The sequence below is a fragment of the Oryctolagus cuniculus genome, chromosome 13 (assembly GCF_964237555.1).
Source record: "Oryctolagus cuniculus chromosome 13, mOryCun1.1, whole genome shotgun sequence".
Classification (NCBI taxonomy): Eukaryota; Metazoa; Chordata; class Mammalia; order Lagomorpha; family Leporidae; genus Oryctolagus; species Oryctolagus cuniculus.
The window spans coordinates 50,534,511-50,557,817 of record NC_091444.1 but is presented as its reverse complement, the minus strand read 5'-3'; the positions used below and the strand labels follow the sequence as shown (position 1 = coordinate 50,557,817).

Here is a 23,307-nt window from a genome sequence, read left to right as displayed (position 1 = left end):
AGATGGAGTATCTAAGAGTGACTTAATTTTTTAAACCTTCAAGTAGATTTTCTTATGAATACATTTTGTGAGGTGGTGGTATAGACAACACACATCATTCTAAGGCACCATCACCACTGCATATCTTCCCAACATAAAACTGGGCAATTGTGCCTAGTTGTAAGGATCATTTTAAAACAAACTTTAAAAAGAAGTCAGGGCAAAATTAGACATATTTTTACTATATCATTATTTTACCTTTTCTTTGAAAGTTTTCTCTTGTTTAAAAATAATACTTTTTATGATCTATTTATTAATTTCAGAGGGAATGAGAGACAGATCTTTCATCTGCTGGTTCATTCCCTGAATGGCTGCAAGGACTAGAAGTGGGCCAGGCCAAAGCCAGGAGCCTAGAACTCTATCTGGGTCTCCCACTTGGGTGGCAGCGCCACAAGCACCAGAGCCGTCTTCCACTTCTTTCTCAGATATGGTATCAGGGAACTAAATCAGGAATGAAGCAGCTGGGACTCCAGCCAGTGCCCACATGGGATGCCGGCATCACAGCACTGGCCCCTGAAAGTTTTCATAAGAAATGTTGGAAAAGAGTGAGGCCTTCTGGCTGACAGTGTGGAAATGTAAGGTTGGGTACAGGGAGGTGGGGAGGGTAGAGGGAGAACCCATTACTTTCTATTTATTTAGGTAGTCATCTGATGGCCAACTCCACTGTAAATCTTTTATCCTGTCTTTTCTTGCTTCAAGGAGTAGTGTAATAAATAGTAGCACTGGGCAGATATTTGGCTCATCAGTTCAGTTGCTGGGATGCTCACATCCCACACTGGAGTATCTGAGTTCATCCCCAGCTCTGTTCTCCATCCCATCTTCCTGCTGGTGTGCATCCTGGAAGGAAGCAGCTAATGACCCAAGTCCTTGGGCCCCTGTCACCTGTGTAGGAGAACCAGATGGAGTTTGGGGCTTCTGGCTTCAACCTGGCCCCAGCCTCGACTGTTAAGGCACTTGCAGGGGTAAACAGGTAGATGAGAGAACTTTGTCTGTGTCTTTCAAATGAGTAAGTAAAAAACTAAAAAACTATGAATGGAATTTCAGGTGGGTTTCCTTGGCACCTCATGGGTGTAGGTCATTTGTCTACCACCACGTTCTGCAGCTCTGGGATCACTATTCCCCAGGATAGCTTACTGACAGCAAGCAAAGGGCTTCTAATACTTGTTTCTCATTTTTCTTTTTTTTTTAAAGATTTATTTATTTATTTGAAAGTCAGAGTTACAGAAAGAGAGGAGAGGCAGAGAGAGAGGTCCCATCCGATGGTTCACTCTCTAGATGGCCGCAACGGCTGGAGCTGTGCTGATCTGAAGCCAGGAGCCAGGAGCTTCCTCCAGGTCTCCCACGCAGGTACAGGGGCCCAAGGACCTGGGCCATCTTCCTCCGCTTTCCCAGGCTGTAGTAGAGAGCTAGATTGGAAGTGGAGCAGCTGGGTCTCAAACCGGCGCCTATGGGGGATGCCGGCACTTCAGGCCAGGGCGTTAACCCGCTGAGCCACAGTGCCGGCCCCTCATTTTTATTTTCTAGAGATAAACAGATACCTTTTGCTGATCAAGACTGAGGATATATTCATAAGTATGAATTTATAAACAGATGCTGTGCTTATCTTCATTTAAGATTTGCAAACATTGTCAATGTGTTACATATTGTTCTTTTTCTTTTTAATATTAAGACTAAGTTCCTTTTAAAAAAAAGATTTATTTATTTATTTATTTGAAAGTCAGAGTTACACAGAGAGAGGAAAGGAAGAGAGAGAGAGGTCTTCCATCCACAGGTTCACTCCTCAAATGGCCACAACAGCCAGAGCTCGCCGATCTGAAGCCAGGAGTCAGGAGCTTCTTCCGGGTCTCCCATGTGGGTGCAGGAGCCCAAGGACTTGGGCCATTTTCTACTGCTTTCCCAGGCCATAGCAGAGAGCTGGATCGGAAGAGGAGCAGCCGGGACTAGAACCGGCACCCATATGAGATGCTGGCGTTTCAGGCCAGGGCTTTAACTCACTGCGCCACGGCACTGGCCTGTTACATATTTTCCTTTTTTTGAAAAATTTTTTATTTTAATTAATTTATTTGAAAGGCAGAGTTATAAAGAGGCAGAGAGAGAGAGAGAGAGAGAGAGAGAGAAAGTCTTCCATCTGTTGGTTCACTCCCCAAAATGGCTGCAACGGTGGGAGCTGGGCAGATCTGAAGCCAGAAGCCTGGCGCTTCCTCCGGGTCTCCCAAATGGGTGCAGGGGCCCAAGGACTTGGGCCATCCTCTGCTGTTTTCCTGGACACATTAGCAAGGAACTGAATTGGAAGTGGAGCAGTGGGGACTCCAGCTGGTGCCGATATGGGATTTTGCCATCACAGATGGTGGCTTAACGTACTAAGCCACAATGCAGGCCAATTGGATGCTTTTTAATTATGTGTATTGATTTCCTTGTCTTTGAGGATAAATTATAAGTCATGGGGCCATTTATAACTTATCTTTACATTATTCCCCTAAGTCATTAATTTTTAGAAGACTTATTTATTTATTTCAAAGGCAGAGTGACAAAGGGAGAGAAAGACAGAGACAGAGACAGAGATTTTTTTTTTTCATTCATTAGTTCACTCTTCAAATGAAGCCTGCAACAGCCAGGGCTGGGTCAGGCCAAAATCAGGAGTCCAGAACTCCATCTGGGTCTCTCATGTGAGTGACAGGGATCTAGGTACTTAGGACATTATCTGCTGCCTTCCCAGGCACCTCAACAGGAATCTGGATGGTAAGTAGAATGTCTGGAACCCAAAACGGCATTCAGATATGGGACGCAGGCACCCCAACAGCAGCTTCATGCTGCGCCGTTATGCCTGGCCCACACCCCTTTCTGAAAAACACTTTCTTGAGATATAATTCACCCCAATAAAGTGTACCATTCAGTGGTTTTTAGTATCTTGTTTATTTTCAAAGAGTAACTTAGTTTGTGAATTAGAAATTTATAAAAACTCAGTTTATTCTGAAAGATTTTTTTTAATTTATTCAAAGTATTTCTACTGTTGTAAGAGCACAAAAGGTTATTTTAGGCTAGTAACTTAACATTTAAATAAAAAGATATAAGCATGCCACAGGAATGCAATCTGTATCTTTTACTACACATGAGATCTGAGTGCTTACCTGCGGCTATCTCTAAGGTGTGAGCCTGCACTGTGGCACACATCCGCGCCCGTGGCAGCGTTTCAGTGTGGGTGAAGGCTGCTATCTGCATCTGTATGTATGTTCCATAGGGTGGGTGTCGGTGGGTGAGGACTGGGTTTCTACTGAACCTTTGCTGCTGTCTTTGCAGGGAGTATTTCCAAGTCTTGGCTTCATTTTACTCATTAGAAATGTGGAGCTTGGTTTCTATTTCACGTCTTCTCTTTTTCAGATGTAGCTGGCTTGGCACAGAGAAGAAAGATGAGTGAAACTGTGGGTAATAAAGGAAGTATTCAGAATGGTGCATTCAGAATGGAGCATCCTGCTATAAATCAAGCCAGAAATGCCTCCTAGCATAAACTCCTGGGCTATGGTAGATATGGAGGATCCTGGAACATGGTCTCTCCTAACACCAAACTTGAACCAGGTTGGGACAGGGAAGCATAAACAGACAATTTTAATAGAAGACACAGTATAAAACATGAGATAACATAAGGCAGGATGATGGTTTTGAGATGATTATTAAAGACATGTAACCTTATTTGTCTAATTCTAAACTATAACTGATAGCCTGAAACATGCTGGGGAGAAAACTGAAGACCAGGTGTGGAGGACCACACCACATACCAGAGAAAATGCAAGATGTGCAGCTGGTGGAGACTAGAACTCCTCTGTCATTAGTAAGAAACAACTGAAATATGTGGAAGGACCCAAGGAGTGGTGCTTTAGGGAGACTTACATGGCACTGGTATGGGTTAAAGGCTGGTTAAGGTATTGTTAGGCATGAGAATGAGGGCTCAGCTAGTCTGAGAAAAAGAGCTAAGAAGCACTTCATAAGGAAAGCTACAGGGACCAACATTTTGGTGTGATAGGTTAAGCCTCCACTTGTGATGCTGGCATCCCATGTCTGAGTGCCAGGTCAAGCCCCAGCTGCTCTGCTTCCGATCTAGCTTCCTGTTAATGCTCTTGGGAAGGTAGCAGAGGATGGCTCAAGTGTTTGGGCCCTTGCTATCCATGTGAGAGACCAGAATGGAGTTCATGGCTCCTGGGTTTGGTCTGGCTCAAACCTGGCTATTGTGGCAATTTGGGTAGTGAACCAGTGGATGGAAGATCTTCTCTCCCCACCCCATACCTCCTACTCTGTCTCTCTCTCTATCACTGTGTCTCTTCCTCTGTCTCTGAGGCTCTGTCTTTCAAATAAATGAGTGATTGAATAATAAATCTTTTTTTTTAAAGATTTTATTTATTTATTTGAGAGGTAGAGTTATAGACAGTGAAAGGAGAGAGAGAGAAAGGCCTTCCTTCCTTTGGTTCACTCCCCAAATGGCTGCAACAGCCACAGCTGTGCCAATCTGAAGCCAGAAGCCAGGAGCTTCTTCCTGCTCTCTCATGGGTGCAGGGGCCCAAGGACTTGGGCCATTTTCTACTGCTTTCCCAGGCCATAGCAGAGAGCTGGACTGGAAGAGGGGCAGCCAGGACTAGAACCAGCTCCCATAAGGGATGCTGGCACCGCAGATGGAGGATTAACCTACTGCACCACGGCACCAGCCCCTGAATAATAAATCTTAAAAAACAAAAACAAACAAACAAAAAGACCAGAAGATCAACCAGGGAAAGACCATGTCTCGGTAAATAGACTGAAATTTGAGACTTGCTGACATTTAAGGCAACGGCAGGGCTGTCTTGGCATTATGTAGGAGGCAGTGGTCGGGTTGCAGAGTGGCCTGGAAGAGAGGAGGAGCTGGAGGTATGCAATCTGGGTGGAATGTGCACAGAAATGCACACAGTGGGAGGGAAAGGGAGAGGGTTAAAGGGTTGAAGACAAAATCCTGGCCCAGGCAGGGAAGTCTGTGAAGGACAAAGAGCCAAGAGGAATAGGCAGCTGTTGCAGGACACGCCAGGAGCCAGCAGCTCCTGGAGCAGAGCTCAGAGAGGAAGATGACTAAAAAGGGGCTAGCAACTGCCTTTCTTTTCTTTTCTTTTTTTTTTTTTTTTTTTTTTTTTTTTTTTTTTGACAGGCAGAGTGGACAGTGAGAGAGAGAGACAGAGAGAAAGGTCTTCCTTTGCCATTGGTTCACCCTCCAATGGCCGCCGCGCTGTGGCCGGCGCATCACGCTGATCCGAAGCCAGGAGCCAGGTGCTTCTCCTGGTCTCCCATGGGGTGCAGGGCCCAAGCACTTGGGCCATCCTCCACTGCACTCCATGGCCACAGCAGAGAGCTGGCCTGGAAGAGGGGCAACTGGGACAGAATTCAGCGCCCCGACCGGGACTAGAACCCAGTGTGCCGGCACCACAGGCGGAGGATTAGTCTAGTGAGCCACGGTGCTGGCCGCAACTGCCTTTCTATGGATTTTAGGACCACACACTCAGGAGATTTCTGGGAGAACGCATGTTCTGAATCAATGAATGAATGAATGTAGTGATGAAACAGAGGAAGCAGGCTTAGACCCGCTGTTCTAAGTAAAGAGCTCTGCATATCTACAGGCAGAGGGAAAAGTGCCGACACAGAGGAGAGGATAAGGAAGCAGCAGCATCCCTGCAGCGCAGACAGGCAGATTAACTGGGCACAGAGGGCGACTGGGGCAACATGACTGGAGAACGGGGCATGGTGCTTTGGGAGAGGCCGGGAAGCTTGAGAGCAGCCGTCTGCAAGGAGGATACAACCAAACAAGAAAGGAGAGAGCAAAAGGGTGGCCGCAGCTTCCCCTGACACAGTGGTGGACGCAGCCGGTTTTCTTTTGCTTCTTGGTTTTCCTCACTCCCTAACCTTCTGCTCCAGGAACCTGCTTCCTCACATGGAGACCAATCCACAAGTCTGGTTGTGATCAGAGGGAGTGGTACACCCACAGGTCGGATACAGCCCCAGAGAGGCAGCAGGCTGCAGTGAGGCAGCAGTGGCTACGGGTTCCAAGTGTGGTTAAGAAGGAGGCAAAGCAGGTCAGGGAAGTTAGAGGTCAAGGGACTAAAGGTAAGAAAGGGCAACAACAAAAAAGATAGTGGGAGGGAGGGAGTAGAATGGTCAGACACGGGCAGAGACAGTTGTCGGGACAGATTTCAGAGTCTGAGATCTTAGTAGGAATGGGCTGGAGCGGAGGTATTAAGAGAAACTGGGAGGATAGGCCCCTCTAAGCCTCTAGGGATGTGGATGTCAGTGAGAATGACAAATGGAACTTCAGTGAAGGACACTGGGGTCCAGGTACTGAAGTCCTTGCCACTTATTTTACAGTGGTATCTAGTTTGAGATGGATATCGGTCTGAAGGCATGCAAGCCACATGCTTTCAGTACCTCTTCAGAAGTCCTGATCTTTATAGATGGCACAATCACTTCCAACATCCCACTCCATCCTCTGGAAGAAATACACCATGGTGCTTTCCAGCAGTAAGCCACTCAAGATGGCCATCAAGGAGAGCTTTCGGTTGATGTTTAGGGTCACTGCAAAAGAAAAGGCAATGGATAAATGATTTGGGCATGTAAATTATGTGGCAATGTGAAGTGTTTTATATACCTGGTTCTAGAGAAATCTGTCTCTGTTCCTATTAGTCTATGCTGCGGCCCTGTCCCACTTTTCCAGTTTGTAAACCTTTGGAGAGAACCAAAGCCTCTGCTTACAACAAAGATGCTGAATTTCTCCTCCATGAGTCAAAAGGCAGATAATGAATATTAAAGAGAAAAAAATTTAAAAAATTAAAAAAAAGAAAAGAAAAAGTATCAGGTAATAGGTTTATTTAAAAATAGCATTCTGGCCAACAGACACATGAAAAAATGTTCAGGATCACTAGCTGTCAGGGAAATGCAAATCAAAACCACAATGAGGTTTCACCTCACCTCAGTTAGAATGGCTTTCATACAGAAATCAACAAACAACAAATGCTGGCGAGGATAAGGGGAAAAAGGTACCCTAATCCACTGTTGGTGGGAATGTAAACTGGTAAAGCCACTATGGAAGACAGGATGGAGATACCTCAAAAATCTGAATATAGACCTACCACATAACTCAGCCATCACACTACTGGGAATTTACCCCCAAAAATGAGATCAGTAAACAAGAGTAATCTGCACTTCCATGTTTACTGCAGCTCAATTCACAATAGCTAAGACATGGAATCAACCTAAATGCCCATCAACCGAAGACTGAATAAAGAATTATTTGATATGTACACTATGGAATACTAGACAGCAGTAAAAAAAAATGAAATCCTGTCATTTGCAACAAAATGGATGAATCTGTAAATATCATACTTAGTGAAATAAGCCAGTCCCAAAGGGACAAATACTATATGATCTCCCCGATCTGTGAGAACTAATAGAGCACCTAAAACGAAATCTGTAGAAGTAAAATTGACACTTTGAGAAGGGATGACTTGAGCTGCCCTTGTCTTGACTGTCAAGGAACAGTTTCGTTTTTTTTGTTTTTTCATTTTTTTCCTTCATACTATTTGTTGAACTCTTTACTTAACATAGAGTTAATCATATGTGTATAAAGTCAGTTGAAAATTGATCTCAGTGAAAAATAAGAGTGGGAATAAGAGAAAGAGGAGGAAGTTTGTAACTATAAAGCTGTTTAGTTCTGCATACATTCCTATGGACTTACTTCCAAAGGTGCAGTTTAAAAACTTGTCATGGGACTCCAAATTCCATTAAGCTTGGTGGTAAAAATGCCATCTTAATTGTTAAAGAGATCATATTAAGTGTTAAAGTGAACATATAGATAGAATTAAGTGTTTATAAATAGGATTAAATGTCTGGCAATAATAATAGATATAATTAAAAAGGAGAGAATGTTCCAACATGGGAAACAGTCCACACAGCAGACTCATAGAATGACAATTGCTTTAAGTAACACTTGGACCTCAGAATCAGCACTTAAGCCTTCCTGGCCCGGCTGAAAAGCCCGTGAGAGCATTTTAGGCATGGAAAGCCAAGACACTGTGGCAAAAAATATTTTACATGAAGGATCTCTGTGAGACCCCAGCAGAAAGAAGTGGCCATCAAAGAAGGATGTACTTTTCTCTAAAGGAAGGAGAGAACTTCCATTTTGCTTATGGCCTTGTTCAAATACTGACAGAGTGAATGGACTTAAAAGGCTTCCATAGCCTAGGCAGCTCATATCAAGAGCCTTGGGTGGTCACTTGGTGTCATACATACGAGTATTAATTGTTAAATTAACAACATAAGTCACTGTGTACAAACTCCCCATGCAGGACCTCTGTCCTCAATGAGTTGTATTTTGAGAGTTAACTGTAATATTAATTCTCCATAGTTTTGTGTGTGTGTGTGTGTGTGTGCATATTGTTGAAATGGAGAATGGGACTGGGAAGGGGAGAGAAGGAGGAGGGGTGAGAGTGTGGGTGGGAGGGCAGGTATGGTGGGAATAATAACTATATTCCTAAAGCTGAACTTAAGAAATTAGTATTCCTTAAAAAATAAATTAAAAAAAAAAATAGCATTCTTGTGGCCCAGGAGGCCAGTGGAGGATGGCCCAAGTGCTTGGGCCCTGCACCTGTATGGGAGACCAGGAAGAAGCACCAGACTCCTGGCTTCGGATCAGTGCAACGCACCAGCCACAGCGGCCATTTGGGGAGTGAACCAACGGAAGGAATACCTTTCTCTGTCTCTCTCTCTCACTGTCTAACTCTGCCTGTCAAAAAAAAAAAAAAAAGGCGTTCTGTGTACTATCTGGGACCAATAAACAGACACAGGTCTACTTCCTTCCTGGTGTGGCAGGTACTGTCCTGGGTTGGGAGGCAGGTACCTGGCATTCATTCTGGATAAAGTTACATGCCCAGACATGTAACTTTAGTTACCCCACTTACCCACATAGCTCCACCACCAACTTCATAGGACAGAGAGAATGCACATGAAAAAATGTGGAAAATGATATTGTACTAGCAGCTACATTTAACAAACATTGAGTACCTGCCATGTATATGGCACTAAGGAAACGTTAGGGATAGTTATTACTCTAGGAACAAGTTACATGTTCAACAGGTTGTATGAAAACTGTACCCTAGAAACAAGGCTGTATGTTTTGATGTGGGTGGAAAGCTGAGAAGGGAGAATTAAAACATACCTCTGATTGCCTGGAAATTTGATGTAAGGACAAATACTTTAATGAGCTTGAGGCACAGAGGTGTATAGTCGTGTTCCCAAATGACAGCTGGAATCAGCAAGAGTTTTCCATAACTGGATAATAACAATGCTTTCAGCAGCAAAATGAAGTTGGGCTTTTTTTTTGCCGTCATAGGTTGTTCTACCCACAGGAAGGTGAAAATGCCAATTAAAAAGGCAGTTTGTTCTAAGGAGGAGATGCAAAATACAAATATAAATGTTCCCATCCAAATCACATCCCCCTAAAAACAAGTTATCTGTAATTCCAAAATACGGCTGACTTCAGAAGAAATGCCTCATCAATATCAAATTTTCTTCTTCTTTTTATATAAAGCCTTAGATCTTCTGTCCAATCCTGCTGATATGATGTGAGACATATATTTCACAATCCTTTATGAAGTATTTCATCATCCAATAAAGGAAAAACAACCCCAATAGAATGGCAGTCAGCTTTCTGAAGATCTTTTAGAAAGTATGATTCTGTTTAAATATCTTCAGTGTAACAGATCTCCAAACAAAGAATGAAACTAGAGAATGAAAGCTTTTAAGTCTAAAAGATGAAACCTATCCTGGGCACAAAGTAATATCCAAAGATATATATTTTGTACATTGTTTCACTGTTTATTGAATGCTTATTACCTAGAAGATTTTAAATAGTTATTTAAATGAAGACTTCCATTTTTAAAAAAGAAAGATTTGGTGCCGGTGCCTTGGCTCACTTGGTTAATCCTCCGCCTGAGGCGCCAGCATCCCATATGGGCACTGGTTCTAGTCCTGGCTGCCCCTCTTCCAATCCAGCTCTCTGATATGGCCTGGGAAAGCAGTGGAGGATGGCCCAAGTGCTTGGGCCCCTGCACCTGCATTGGAGACCTGGAAGATGCTCCTGGCTCCTGGCTTCGGATCGGCGCAGCTCCGGCTGTTGTGGCTATCTGGGGAGTGAACCAGTGGATGGAAGACCTCTCTCTCTGTCTCCACCTCTCTCTAACTCTTTCAAATTAATAAAATAAATCTTAAAAAAAAAAAAAAAAAAAAGGCAGAATGTGGGGCTGGCACTGTGGTGCAGTGGGTTAACACCCTGGCCTGAAGCGCCGGCATCCCATATGGGCACTGGTTCCAGTCCTGGATGCTCCACTTCCCATCCAGCACTCTGTTATGGCCTGGGAAAGCAGTGGAAGACGGCCCAAGTCCTTGGGCCCCTGCACCTGTGTGGGAGACCTGGAGGAAGCGGCCATCAGGGGAGTGAGCCATCGGATGGAAGACCTCTCTCTCTTTCTCTCTCTGCCTCTCCTCTCTCTGTGTAACTCTTTCAAATAAATAAATAAATCTTTAAAAAAAAATAGAAAGAAAGGCAGAATGACAGAGAGGAGAGACAGATTTTCTATTTGCCGGTTCACTCCTCAAATGGCCACAATGGATGGGGCTGGGCCAGGTCAAAGCCAGGAGCCTGGAACTCCATCCAGGACCCAAGTACCTGAACCAACTTCCACTGCTTTCCCAGGTGCATTAGCAGGGCACTGGATCAGAAGCAGTGCAACCAGGACTAGAACTGGTGCTCTTATAGAGTATGCCAGCATTGCAGTTGGCGGCTTAACCCTCTGTGCCACATGCTAGCCCTGGGAGATAACTCTTGATCAACTCCTTTAGGACTTTATAATCCAGTTTGGGATTAGATTAAGACAAAAAAATAAAGTAACAGTAGAAAGAAATTTCTGATTAAGCATCAAAAGAACCACTGTAGAGTAGATGCTATATGAATTCCAAACTATTTGAAAACAAGCCTGGTTTTTATATTTGAAAACAATATGAGGCAGGTATTTGGTTTAGCAGTTCAGATGCTGCTGGGGACACCCACATCTCAGTGCTTGGACTGGAGTCCCAGCTCTTCTCTTAATTCCAGCTTCTTTATAATGTGTACCCTGGGAGGCAGCAGATGATGAATCAAGTGTTTGGGTCACTGCCACCCATGTGAGAGAACCAGATAGATTTCCTGGCCACTTCCATAGGCCTGGCCCAGTCCCAACTATTGAGGGCAGTCTACCATTCAAATGAAAGAAAGGGAAAAACAGAAAAAGCGTTATAGAGTTTTTTAAAAGATTTATTTATTTTTATTTGAAAGGCAGAATTACAGAGTGGCAGAGGCAGAGACAGAGAAATCTTCCATCCGCTGGTTCACTCCCCAAATGGCCACAACAGCTAGAGCTGTGCTGATCTGAAGCCAGGAGCCAGGAGCCTCCTCTGGGTCTCCCATGCATGTGCAGGGGCCCAAGGACCTGGGTCATCCTCTTCTGCTTTCCCAGGCCATAGCAGAGAGCTGGATCAGAAGTGGAGCACCCAGGACTCGAACTGGTGCCCATATGGGATGCTGGTACTGCAGGCAGCGGCTTTACCTGCTACATCATGGCACCAGCCCCCAAAGAGAGATTTTTTAAAAAATGGACACTTGGCAGTTTATCTTTAGAAAATTTAAGACTTTGCTTTTAAATATTTATTTATATATTTTCATCGTATTTGAAAGGCAGAGAGACAGAGATCTTGCATCTCCTGGTTCACTCTGCAAATGCAGCAGCCAGGGTTGGGTTAGGTAGAAGGCAGAAGCCGGGAAATCAATCTAGGTCTCTCATATGGGTGACAGGGACCCAAGTATTAGACTAACCATCTGTGGTTTCCTAGGGTGTGCATTAGCAGGAAGCTGGATTAGAAGCAGAGTAGCCAGGACTTGAACTAGGCACTCCAATATGACATGAGCAACCCAAGTGGTGAATTAACTGCTGTGTCAAATATCCAGGCTGAGGCTTTGCTTTATTAAACTTAAAATTTGGGGCTGGCACTGCACACAGCAGGTTAAGCCACCAACTACAGCACTGGCATCCCATATGGGTGCTGGTTCATAAGTTCCAGCTATTCCATTTCCAATCCAGCTCCTTGCTAATGTGTGTGGGAAAGCAAAAGAGGATGCCCCAAGTGCTTAGGCCCCTGCACCCATGTGTAAGACCTGGATGAAGCTCCTGGCTCCAGCTTGGCCCAGACCTGGCTGTTGTGGTCGTTTGGGGAATGAACCAGTGGAGGGAAGACCTTTCTCTCTCTCTCACTCCCCCTCTCCCCTCCGTAACTCTGCCTTTCAAGTAAGTAAGTAAACAAATAAATAAATAAATCTTAAAAAAAAAAAAAAAGAAAAAGAAAAGATGGCATCTTTTGCAGTGTCCTCACATAGAATAAGGGGTGTCTCTTAAAAAAAAAAAAGAACAAGATTTTATTAGGTTCTAATTCTTGGGTTACGTGACATGCTCAAGGATGTTTATGAGATATAAAACATTAGTATATCTTTTTGTTTTTTTTTTTTTAAATACAAAAATGAGAGACCTAGATGGATTAAAACATGATTTATTTTATTTATTTATTTATTTATTTATTTTGACAGGCAGAGTTAGACAGTGAGAAAGGTCTTCCTTCTGTTGGTTCACTCCCCAAATGGCCACTACAGCCGGCGTACTGCGCTGATCCAAACCAGGAGCCAGGTGCTTCCTCCTGGTCTCCCATGCAGGTGCAGGGCCCAAGTACTTGGGCCATCCTCCACTGTACTCCCGGGCCATAGCAGAGAGCTGGACTGGAAGAGGAGCAACCGAGACAGAATCCGGCGCCCCAACCAGGACTAGAACCAGGGGTGCCGGCGCCACAGGTGGAGGACTAGCCAAGTGAGCCGTGGCGCCGGCGTAAAACATTTTAAAAGATCATAAAGAATTAAGTTTTTAAATTTGGCAAAGTCCAAATTATATCTAAGATTACTAGAAAACGGTCATCATGGTGATTAAGCTATCATCAGCCTTAGAAATTAAATCAGAACCAATTGCTGATTGCAAGCTTAAAGAGAGCCTAGATCCTGGTACGTACTTTTCATGGTGCCTAAAGTAGTGCTGGTAGATGATAAATACTTAACAAATATTACTTAAGTGAATGAGTGATCGTGAAGTATAGCTGATGGTGGCTCATTCAGGTTACAATGCCTGAATGCATGTATGCAATCATTCATTCAGTCAGCTAAACAAACGTTTATATAGCACTTACTATAGGTCAGGCACTTTCCTAAGTGCTTGGTTATATCAGTGGACAAAACAAAGAACCTTTTCCCTCTTTCAGTTTATGTTAGGGAGGGAAGGCAGATCTTAAACAGTAGATAATAAAGAACTTTTCTGAAATGGCAGATGATAAGTACTACAAGGAAAACAAAGTACAGCAGGGACAGGAGATCAGAAGTATCAGAGGGGAAGAGGTCAGGTCGATCAAGGTGTACTTCACTGTGGTGAATTTAAGCAAGGACTTAACGGATCTAAGGGAATCAGGCATGCGGCTGTCAGAGGGACAAGCACTCCAAGCAGAGGGAATAACCAAATACAAAGGCCTTAAAGTGGAAGCTCATCTGGTGTGTGGAAGGTAAGTTAATCAGATTCTCTAGGTCAGAACAGATGTGGGAGATGGCAGCCTTGGGGTGGAAAGACGGTTGGGGAGTGGGACTAGTAACAAAGGGATTGCTATGTTAATCCAGGTGACAGATGAAGGTAGCTTATGTCAGGATTGTAGCTGAGGAGGGAGCAGACAGCAGTGGTGGTGTGGTAGTGGGATTACACTGAAGGTGGAGCGAACAGGAACTGTTGACATCTGACTGTGGGCTGTCAAAGAAAGAGGCATCAGGGAAGACTCCAATGCTTTTTGGTGAAAGCAACCAAAAGAAGCGAGTTAGCAGCAACTGAGATGGGGAGGCTATAGGTGGAGGCAGAGATGAGTGTGATTTATTAGCTATCCCAGTGAAGATGTTGAAAAGGTGGATGGATACAGGGTCTAGAGGTCAGGAGAAAGGTCTAGATTGGAGATGGATGTTTGGGAGTTCTGGGTAACAGTAACATGACCTAGGGAGTGAGGGCAAACAGAGAATAAAAGAGGACACCCAGTCCAGGAATATGATATTGAAATGGACTGCAGATTTATTACTAAAATGCTATTTCATGATCATTAAAGGATTTAGAAAAAAGCACAGACACTAGCAATAAAATAGTCACAGAAACTAATCCAACCCAACTCTGACCCTGGAACATTGATAGCTGAAGTCACAAATTCAAATTCTGACAAAAAGCACTCTCTGAACTTAAGGAATTTGGGGGAGCAGCACATTTTCCCATTTATAAGCAGACACTTAACAAGTTTTCCCTATTAAATATGTGGCATCAGTGTAATATGACTATACAACATTGGGTAATATCTACAATTATCAATTTATTTTAATAAAGATGAGCCATCACAATCTTCAAATTGGATAATCAGAACTTAAAAATTAAGAATGTTAATATCTTATTTATTATCTTTTTTAAATAATAATATTCAAAATATCTTACAAAACTTTCTAATCTGATAACTATTTCCATACCGTACGTGTGATAAAAAAATAAAATCAGGTGATTCAGATAAACTCACCAGAGTAGTGATAGAGCTGAAATTTCCTGCATTAGCTAGCTCCTCCTACCAGGGCTTAAGACTATGTGTCTTCATTTTCATCAGAATAGTTATGTACTAGTTAACTAAAAATGTAAAGTGCTTACCTAAAGAAGCAATGGCAAACATTCTATAGAAATCCCATTCCTTAGCATATCTGATCAAGTCGTCAGGGGCAGTGTTCTGGTTTGAATCTTGAAGCTGCCACCACCTCAGGTATGCTTCACAAAGCAAACAAAACACGCAGAGTTTTCCATGGATCTGACAGTCAAAGACATTGCTGTTCAGTTAGGTAAAGAAACAGTTGTACTTAACAGGCACACATATAGTTAAATATATGTAGTTTTGAGGTCTGTCCCATGTAGTTGACTTTCAAATTCACAATTGCATAATTAAGTGGCTACTTGCATTGATTCTGTAAACCAGTGTTTCCCAAGATACAATATATGTTACAATCACATGAGAAGATTTTCCAAAATACTAATGTCTAGGCCCTAGTCCTGATTCAGAATCTCTGGTAGTATAGCCTAGACACGTATATTTGGAAATAGTTCCTTGGGTAGACTCTAATCTGCATGCTAGTTAAGAGTCACTGCTTTAACTAGCAGTTCAACTTTATGTTTTTTGATGTCTGTCCTATATACAAAATCAATCACAGAATTTATATGACTTGGGTATGGGTGGAAATAGCAATATAAGAATAGATTTAATCTTAAATGTCATGATACTACATGAGAAACTATTAGTCTGAACATGAATTTTAAATCTCCGGAGGCCAGTGTTGTGGTGTAGTGGGCTAAGACTCCACCTGTGGCACTGGAATCCCATATGGACACCGGTTCAAGTCCTGGCTGTTCCTCTTTCGATACAGCTCTCTGCTGTGTCCTTGGAAATCAGTGGAAGATGGCTCAAGTGCTTGGGCCCCTGCACCCGTGTGGGAGACCTGGAGGAAGCTCCTGGCTCCTGGTTTCAGATTGCCTCAGCTCTGGCCATTGTAGCCATTTGGGGAGTGAACCAGTAGATGGAAAACATTTCTCTCTATCTCCCTCTCTCTGTAACTCTGCCTCTCAAATAAAATATACATATATATATATAAAAATTATATATAATATATATATCTGGCTGGATGAGTATAAATTGATATATTTTGAAAAAGAGCAATTTAAAGGTAGAAATAAACTGGAAGCTCTTAAGTATTTGAAATTTTGGCTAAAACAGACAATAACAATTGGCTTTTTTCTACAAATTTCTCTGAGGAATTAGGTTTTTCCATGAGTGTGAAGAGAACAGGGAAAGCACATGTGCAGACCCAACGTGATCATCAAGCCGGTACCCAAGGTTCCTCAGTCGGCACACTGCTTCCCCTGCTGTCCTCTAGAGCCATCTGAGCAGCTGATGCCTGCGTCCCATCCCCAGAGATGCTGACTGAAGGGATTCTGGGGAGACCTCAGCTTGGGAGGTTCAACCTCCCACTCTCCCACCAGGAGATTCTAATGTGCCGCAAAGTTTGAGAATCAATGCTCTGGTCACGTAACTTAGAGGATGGAGCAGGGCCAAATAAATTGCATTGTTAGTGTCCATGTCAGCCAAAATTCAGAGCTGCTAGCTTAAGCTGATAAAACTACAGGATAGTCAGTTAAATCCAAGTTTCAGACATACAACACATAATTGTTTTGTGTAAGTGTGTCCCATGCAATATTTGGGACACACTTACACATTAAAATTTATTTATTATTTGTTTTTCAAACTTAGAATCTGAAAATTTGATTTTCAGTTTTCAAAATATTCAATATTTTTTCAACTCTACCCAAACTATTAAAGAGTTTACAATACATATATTAAATGTGTATTTTGAAAAACCCAACTTTGTAAGTTAGCACTTTGCTGACTAAACTGAACACTGTCATTTACCTCATACATTCCCTTAATTGCAGAGTGTAAAATACAATAAATTATGTTTCAAAATAGTTTTCTTATAATGTTTGCTTAGCTGTTTTAGTTTTCATTCTTTTCCTACCTAGATACATTTAATTATACCTGTTCAAAATCAATGATGATTGTTTTAATAGGTAACCAATTAACAGGTAATAGTTTGTCAATTTCCTGCCAGTGACTACAGCCTCAAACATTCACTAAGTATTATGCACCTTTCTAAATCAACACTTGTTATTTCTAGAAATTTCTATAAATGCTGAGATAAAAGACCCTCAAGTTAATTTTTTGTAATGTTAATTTTGTTCAAAATTCTTATTCTTTTAAAATACCAAAGCATCAAGTAGTATTAAAAAATAAAAAAATTATCACAACTTACATTTATTTTAGTATTGAAAAGAATATGCCTATAGGCCTGGGCTTTGCATAAAATAGCATTAATCAAGATAATAACAGGATCATACTCGATATACTTGTCTACAGGTTTCTGGCAGGATTCCTGAAATAATGCAAGATAATATTAGAACAAACAAATTCATACATTTTGAAATTTTAAAGGACTTTAAAATAGGAGACTCTATTTTAGACTATTATAGCAACAAGGTCATACCAGCATTTACTGAAATAAACTTACATTCAGATATAAAATGTTCATCTATATGAAAACTAGCTCCAGAAGTGACCAAATATAATCTGTAAGGCTAGAAATGTTAATATTTTAGAGGGAAGATAAAACAATACTTGATTTAAAGACTAATTTTAGGTAGAAAATTATCCCAGAAGATTCTACCTTCAATTTGCAAGAACTCTATTTTCAGTTCTTCTTTTGATTTGTGGAATTGTTACCAAATATGTAAGTATATAACATACTTTCAATGATAAAGTATTGCCTGCTGAGTAGATGGCCCTCAACTCCATGGCTCCTGAAATATGATTTGGAGCAAAGTGTTCAGCAAAGTGATCTTGTCCCCAGGGCTTCCAGTGGGTGCCAATAATCCTGAGGCCAGGGAAGCCTGTTTTTTCTCTCCAATACCATTGAAAATATAGAAAGGAAATGTTCTCTGCTGCAGTGGAAATGTACAGGGTTGTATGTAAGGAACTTTGCTGTGCAGCTTGGTCACCAAAACTAAGTTCCTAGTAAATGTCTTCCCCCATGAAAGGTCACCATTATAGAGTTCGGGTTCTCTGGACACATGATTACAATGTAATCAAATCCCAGAACCATCAGAATATATAAAACTGCAGATAGGGGATGGTGTTTAGCCTAGCAGTTAAAACGCCCAGGTCCCCCATCGGAGTACCTGGGTGTGTAATACCTGACTCCTGCTCCTGACTCTAGTTTCCTCCTAAGTTAGACCCTGAGAAGCAGTAGTGATGGCTCAAGGAACTGGGCTCCTGCCACCTATACAGGAGACCTGGATTGAGTTCTGGGCTTCAGCCAGTTGCAGGCATCTGGGGAGTGAACTAGTGGATGGCAGCTCCTTGTCTCTCAAAAAACCCCAACAAACAAATCAACCAACCAACCAATCAACCAACCAACACACTGCAGGTATGTAAGAACAAGTTCACTGGAAATGTGACATGTGAAGCCGTATTGGTGACAAAGCGGCATTAATGCTCCAGTTCACTTCATCAAATGAATGGCTACGACTCAAACAAAGCATTTTGAAATGCTCAGAGGACAAAATAGAAATAAAGGGATGACCTTTTAGCTACATCAAAATTCTAGAAGAAAAATGAAATCGACATGATTAACGCTGTGCATAAATGAGAGCTTCCTCATTTATAGGTTACGTTTTCCCCAGCATCCAAGGAGATGTGCTATTATGTCAAATTTAAACCTACTTAATCAAACAGAGGTATAGGGGCCAGCATCGTAGCACACTAGATTAATCCTCCGCCTGTGGCGCCGGCATCCCATGTGGGTGCCGGTTCCAGTCCCGGCTACTCCTCTTCCAGTCCAGCTCTCTGCTGTGGCCCAGGAGGGCAGTGGAAGATGGCCCAAGTGCTTGGGCCCTGCACCCGCATGGGAGACCAGGAGGAAGCACCTGGCTCCTGGCTTCGGATCAGCGCAGCTCCGGCCATTGCTGGCCATCTGGGGAGTGAACCAACGGAAGGAAGACTTTTCTTTCTGTTTCTCCCTCCATAACTCCACCTCTCAAAATAAATAAATAAATAAAATCTTTAAAAATTAATCATATGTTATGTGCTCTGTCCATCTGGCCTGCACAGCATTCTGAGTGTGTTATAAAGACTAAGAACTCATGAGTTTTCTGGTTACTTCCAGTTAGTTTAGACCTAATTTTTCCTTGTTATCCCTCTAGTATTTGTTTTTCTCCATCAGTGCTTCTTTCAGCTTTCTTCCTGCTTTTATCTTGATTGTGAGGAAGAAAACCACAGAAGTAAAATAAAACAAAACCCCACAATACAGTAAAATAGCTTACTGTTAGTTATATTTGCTAAATGTGCTTTATTTTGGCAAACTGTTCCATTCCATACCATCTACTACTTAATACTATTTACGTGTAAGTATCCCGAAAGGAGTTTCCTTCTAAGAAACTGGTACAGTACAGGAACCATACATACTCTTGGGACTCAAATACTGCCTTCTACCACCTCAATCTCAACATGCATAATTTTGCTATGTTCTCCAAGCCCCAAATGAGTCACATATTTTAGAATATACACCAGCAGAACCATTTTTTTTAAAAATTTATTTGACAGAGTTAGACAATGAGAGAGAGAGAGAGAGAGAAAGGTCTTCCTTCTGTTGGTTCACCCCCTAAATGGCCGCTATCCAAAGCCAGGAGCCAGGTGCTTCCTCCTGGTCTCCCACGTGGGTTCAGGGGCCCAAGCACTTGGGCCATCCTCCACTGCCTTCCCAGGCCACAGCAGAGAGCTAGAACGGAAGAGGAGCAGCCAGGATTAGAACCCAGCACTTATATGGGATTCCAGCACCGCAGGTGGAGGATTAACCTAGTGAGCCCCGGCGCCGGCCCAGAATCAATTTTTCATGAAAATTCTTGAGGATGCTTCCTTCCCAACATCTCTAGAACCATTCTCTTTCCCACTCATTCTCAATTCTGTTTAATTTTAGTATGTATGTTAAAAGTAGAACCTTCTGGATTTTAAGCCCTTCAGGGTCAGGGCTGTATCTTGTTCATTTTTGCATCCAACATCCGGAGAGTGGGGGCTGAAGGCTTGGTCCTGAGGATCTTAAAGCAGTCATGTTTTACTTTATTAACGTAATCATGAAATTAACAAATATCTGAGCAGGCCAGGAACTCTATCATTGTAGAATATTAAAACAATTGTACCTTTAAGTATAATGCTAATAAATCCTGAAAATTTGAAACAAAGGCATTGATTAAAACAAGGAACATGCACAGCACATTGGGAAAATCAGGGAAACCCAGAAAGGCAAACTGGGAAGAATGGCAACAGAAAAACAAGAGCCACAGGAAATATCTCAGGATGAAAAACACAGACAGGAGATCAGGTTGAGTATATATGACTGACTCCAATTCTGTCAGGGAAGAAACTAAAGTATGCAGGAGTTATCTGCTGTAACCACTTAGAAACTCTGTATATTGTTTCAGAACAAATAGCCGATATCTAAAAACTTATCTCAGAAGCTGGGGAGTCTAAAAAATTAATCATATTGGTTTACTTTTGAGTCTGGCATCGACTAAATGCTTTTCCCTGAGTAATGCTATTTTGGCATACAATTTGCTATGCAGTAGCCTGACAAAAATGAGGACATTACATACTCTCATTATGGGATGGCTATGTACAATGAGTCCATCATGTACTGTGCCACCATTCTATGTTCCAAATATAACTGCGTTTGGAAGAGTACAATGTGTGGGGGGCAGAGGGCATGGCTGTTGACCTAAACAACTGTCCAATAATTATTTTGTCTTTTCATTCATAAAAAGGATAAAGAGACACACATCTGATGATTAGGAAAAGGATCTTGTTATTAGCCTAATGTCAATAAAAATAAAATACTGTTTTATATTACTGACAATTACTAACTAAAATGTATTATAGAAATACCAACTTTTCTTGGGACAAAATTTCATATTCACAGTGTGTAGTTATCACCTTCCAGATGAACCACTTAACTGGTCCAGTTCCGAAGTCATTAAATTTAGGCCATATAAGATACTGTTCTTGCTCTTATAGCAGAATGGTGGTGAATATGCAAATCTAAAAACCTGGCAATGGCTCATTCAACAAATATTTATTGAATACCTAGTATGTGTCACCCACTGTTCAGTTGATCTCAAGATATTAATGAATAAAACAAAGTTTCTCTTCTTGTGCAGCTTACATTTCAGCAAAAGGAGACAGGCAAATGCACAAAGTTTCAAGGAGAAGTAATGAGGTCAAAGGCTGCTGATGCCTAACTGAGAACTGAATACTGGATTTGACAGGTAGAAGTCAAATGCAATGGTAACAAGAACAGAGATGCTGGGTGGGGAAGAGTCTAAATTGGGAGAGGAAATAAGGACACAAGCAAGGGGGAAGCAGCAGAAGAAGCTAAAGGTGGAGATGGGGTCAAGACCGTTTTGTTGTCTTTTTTTAATGGAGGAAATAACAGTACCTGTGCTGGTGGGAATGCTTCAGGAGAAAGCAGAGGAGTACTGTTACAGAGATGTCCTCCAGTCAATGGAAGAGGATGGGATCTAGTGTGTGAAGTGGAAGAACTGGTCTTTGATGTGTATACTTATGGTTCATTCACAGTAACGGAGGGGGACAGAATATGAAGAACAAGTGCTAGTGTTAGGTGTACGCGAATGCAAAGCCTGTGGAAGCTCTCTTCTCTTCATGAAGCAGGAGAGGACACGTGAGAACCTTTGGAGAGAGAAGGTGTATGATGATGACTGTCCCGAAGAGTGGAAACATGAAAGTACTTGGGGAACTAACAGGATTACCAGATGGCATGAAGCACTCGCATGGAGTTAATAGTCATGAGTTTAAGGTGTCCCCCTCTTCATCCCAGCAATGTACAGCTGCAAAGGTGTAGGTACAGACAGACAATATGTTGGATTTAATAAGGGTTGATATCAAGCACAGAGAGAAGCCTTTGGGAGAGGAACAGGAAACGGACCGTGTATGCATGATTGTGTTAAATGTAGATTATACAAGGGGATAAAAACTTGACGGGAAAAGAAATTAAAAGCTATGTTTATTTTGGTGCAAAAAATTCTGTGTAGGCCGGCGCCGCGGACTAGGCTAATCCTCCGCCTAGCAGCGCCGGCACACCGGGTTCTAGTCCGGGTCGGGGCGCCGGATTCTGTCCCGGTTGCCCCTCTTCCAGGCCAGCTCTCTGCTGTGGCCAGGGAGTGCAGTGGAGGATGGCCCAGGTGCTTGGGCCCTGCACCCTGTGGGAGACCAGGAAAAAGCACCTGGCTCCTGCCATCGGATCAACACGGTGCGCCGGCCGCAGCGCGCCGGCCGCGGCGGCCATTGGAGAGTGAACCAACAGCAAAGGAAGACCTTTCTCTCTGTCTCTCTCTCACTGTCCACTCTGCCTGTCAAAAAAAAAAAAAAATTCTGTGTAAGTACACACTCACATTTTGCCTACTCTTTTGTATATTTTTCAGACCATGTATTAGTAATGAGGATTATTAGAAAATCTTTTGCAGATCAGAAATGGGATAATGATGTGCTGACTGCCTATTACGTGACAGGTTCTTTGCTAAAGCCCCCAAAAGAACTTCAGATTTTATACTTTTTAAATATAAGACCATCCCCTATAAATAGACTATGGATACCTTGGAAGCAAAATTTTTACTTCCTCACTTTTGTTTTTTGTATCACCAAAGTGTAGAGGTGCTTTGTACAGAGGAGACATTCAGTAACTACAAAGGATGAAATCTGAAAGCAGCGTTCTAGAAGAATTCAGCATGGGTTGTGGAGAACAAGGATAGTAACACGTCTATCAAAGGGAGAATAACTAGAATGAAGTAGCTTTAGTTACTTCACTGAACCCAAATGCCATTCTAACTCGGTCTCTAAATTTCTCCGCATTGCGATGGTCATCTCCACCAGATGGGTCTCTTCGCCCGGTAGGAGAAAAGCGTCCTACGGTACGGAGCTCTCTATCACTATGCGAACTCATGCAAAGACCCCGGGCGGGAATGTCAAGCATCGAACAGAAGACTCCATTCGAGGACGCTACCCTTAGTAGTCCCCAGATCCCCGCCTTGCCATTTTCTTCCCAAGGGCACCCCCACATCTGACCACTTACGCAGATGGTTATCTTCAGCACGCCGTGGTTATAGTCTCGGTACAACTCCTTGGCTTCCTGGTTGCATTCAATGCACCTGTACTGGTAGGAGGCCGAGGCGGCAGGAGTCACTCCCACTCCATCCGTGCTCGCCTTCCCTGGCCGCTGCCCACTCCGCCCGCCAGTGCCCATTTCAACTCAACTGCCGCCCACAACTTCCGATTCAGTGGCGGGGAAGACGTTAGACGCCAGACGCCAGACCGGAAGACCTGAGCCGCGCGGTGCTTCATGGGATTCGTAGTTCAGAACTGGAAAGGGGACCCGACTGAGATGGCAGAGAAAGGACTACAACATCCAGTAGG

At 42.8% G+C, this 23,307-nt stretch overlaps 1 protein-coding gene across 3 annotated transcripts; it reads right to left on the bottom strand.

Moving 5' to 3' along the window:
• Positions 1-2,933: 2,933 nt before the first annotated feature.
• Positions 2,934-23,290, bottom strand: ARV1 (ARV1 homolog, fatty acid homeostasis modulator). 3 transcript variants are annotated; one of them, XM_070055523.1, is made up of 6 exons: positions 22,967-23,268; positions 17,087-17,206; positions 14,883-15,036; positions 9,257-9,436; positions 6,472-6,618; positions 2,934-3,456 (listed from the first exon to the last, which is right to left on the bottom strand). In XM_070055523.1, the coding sequence occupies exons 1-5, from the start codon at positions 23,135-23,137 to the stop codon at positions 6,476-6,478; spliced, it is 768 nt and encodes a 255-aa protein (XP_069911624.1). In that variant the 5' UTR covers positions 23,138-23,268; the 3' UTR covers positions 2,934-3,456; positions 6,472-6,475. The 3 variants fall into 3 exon arrangements, with proteins under 3 accessions (XP_069911624.1, XP_002717426.2, XP_017203227.2); XM_002717380.5 differs by having other exon boundaries at positions 9,257-9,481; positions 22,967-23,240; XM_017347738.3 differs by lacking the exon at positions 17,087-17,206 and having other exon boundaries at positions 9,257-9,481; positions 22,967-23,290.
• Between the last annotated feature and the right edge of the window lie 17 nt (positions 23,291-23,307).

Coding starts and splice junctions, on each gene's coding strand:
- ARV1 (XM_002717380.5), bottom strand. CDS start 23,137: ATGGGCACTGGCGGGCGGAGTGGGCAGCGGCCAGGGAAGGCGAGCACG. Junction 15,037..17,086: donor TTTTCAATACTAAAATAAAT/GTAAGTTGTGAT, acceptor TTTGACTGTCAG/ATCCATGGAAAACTCTGCGT. Junction 9,482..14,882: donor GTTTGCCATTGCTTCTTTAG/GTAAGCACTTTA, acceptor TCTCCTCCTTAG/AACAAACTGCCTTTTTAATT.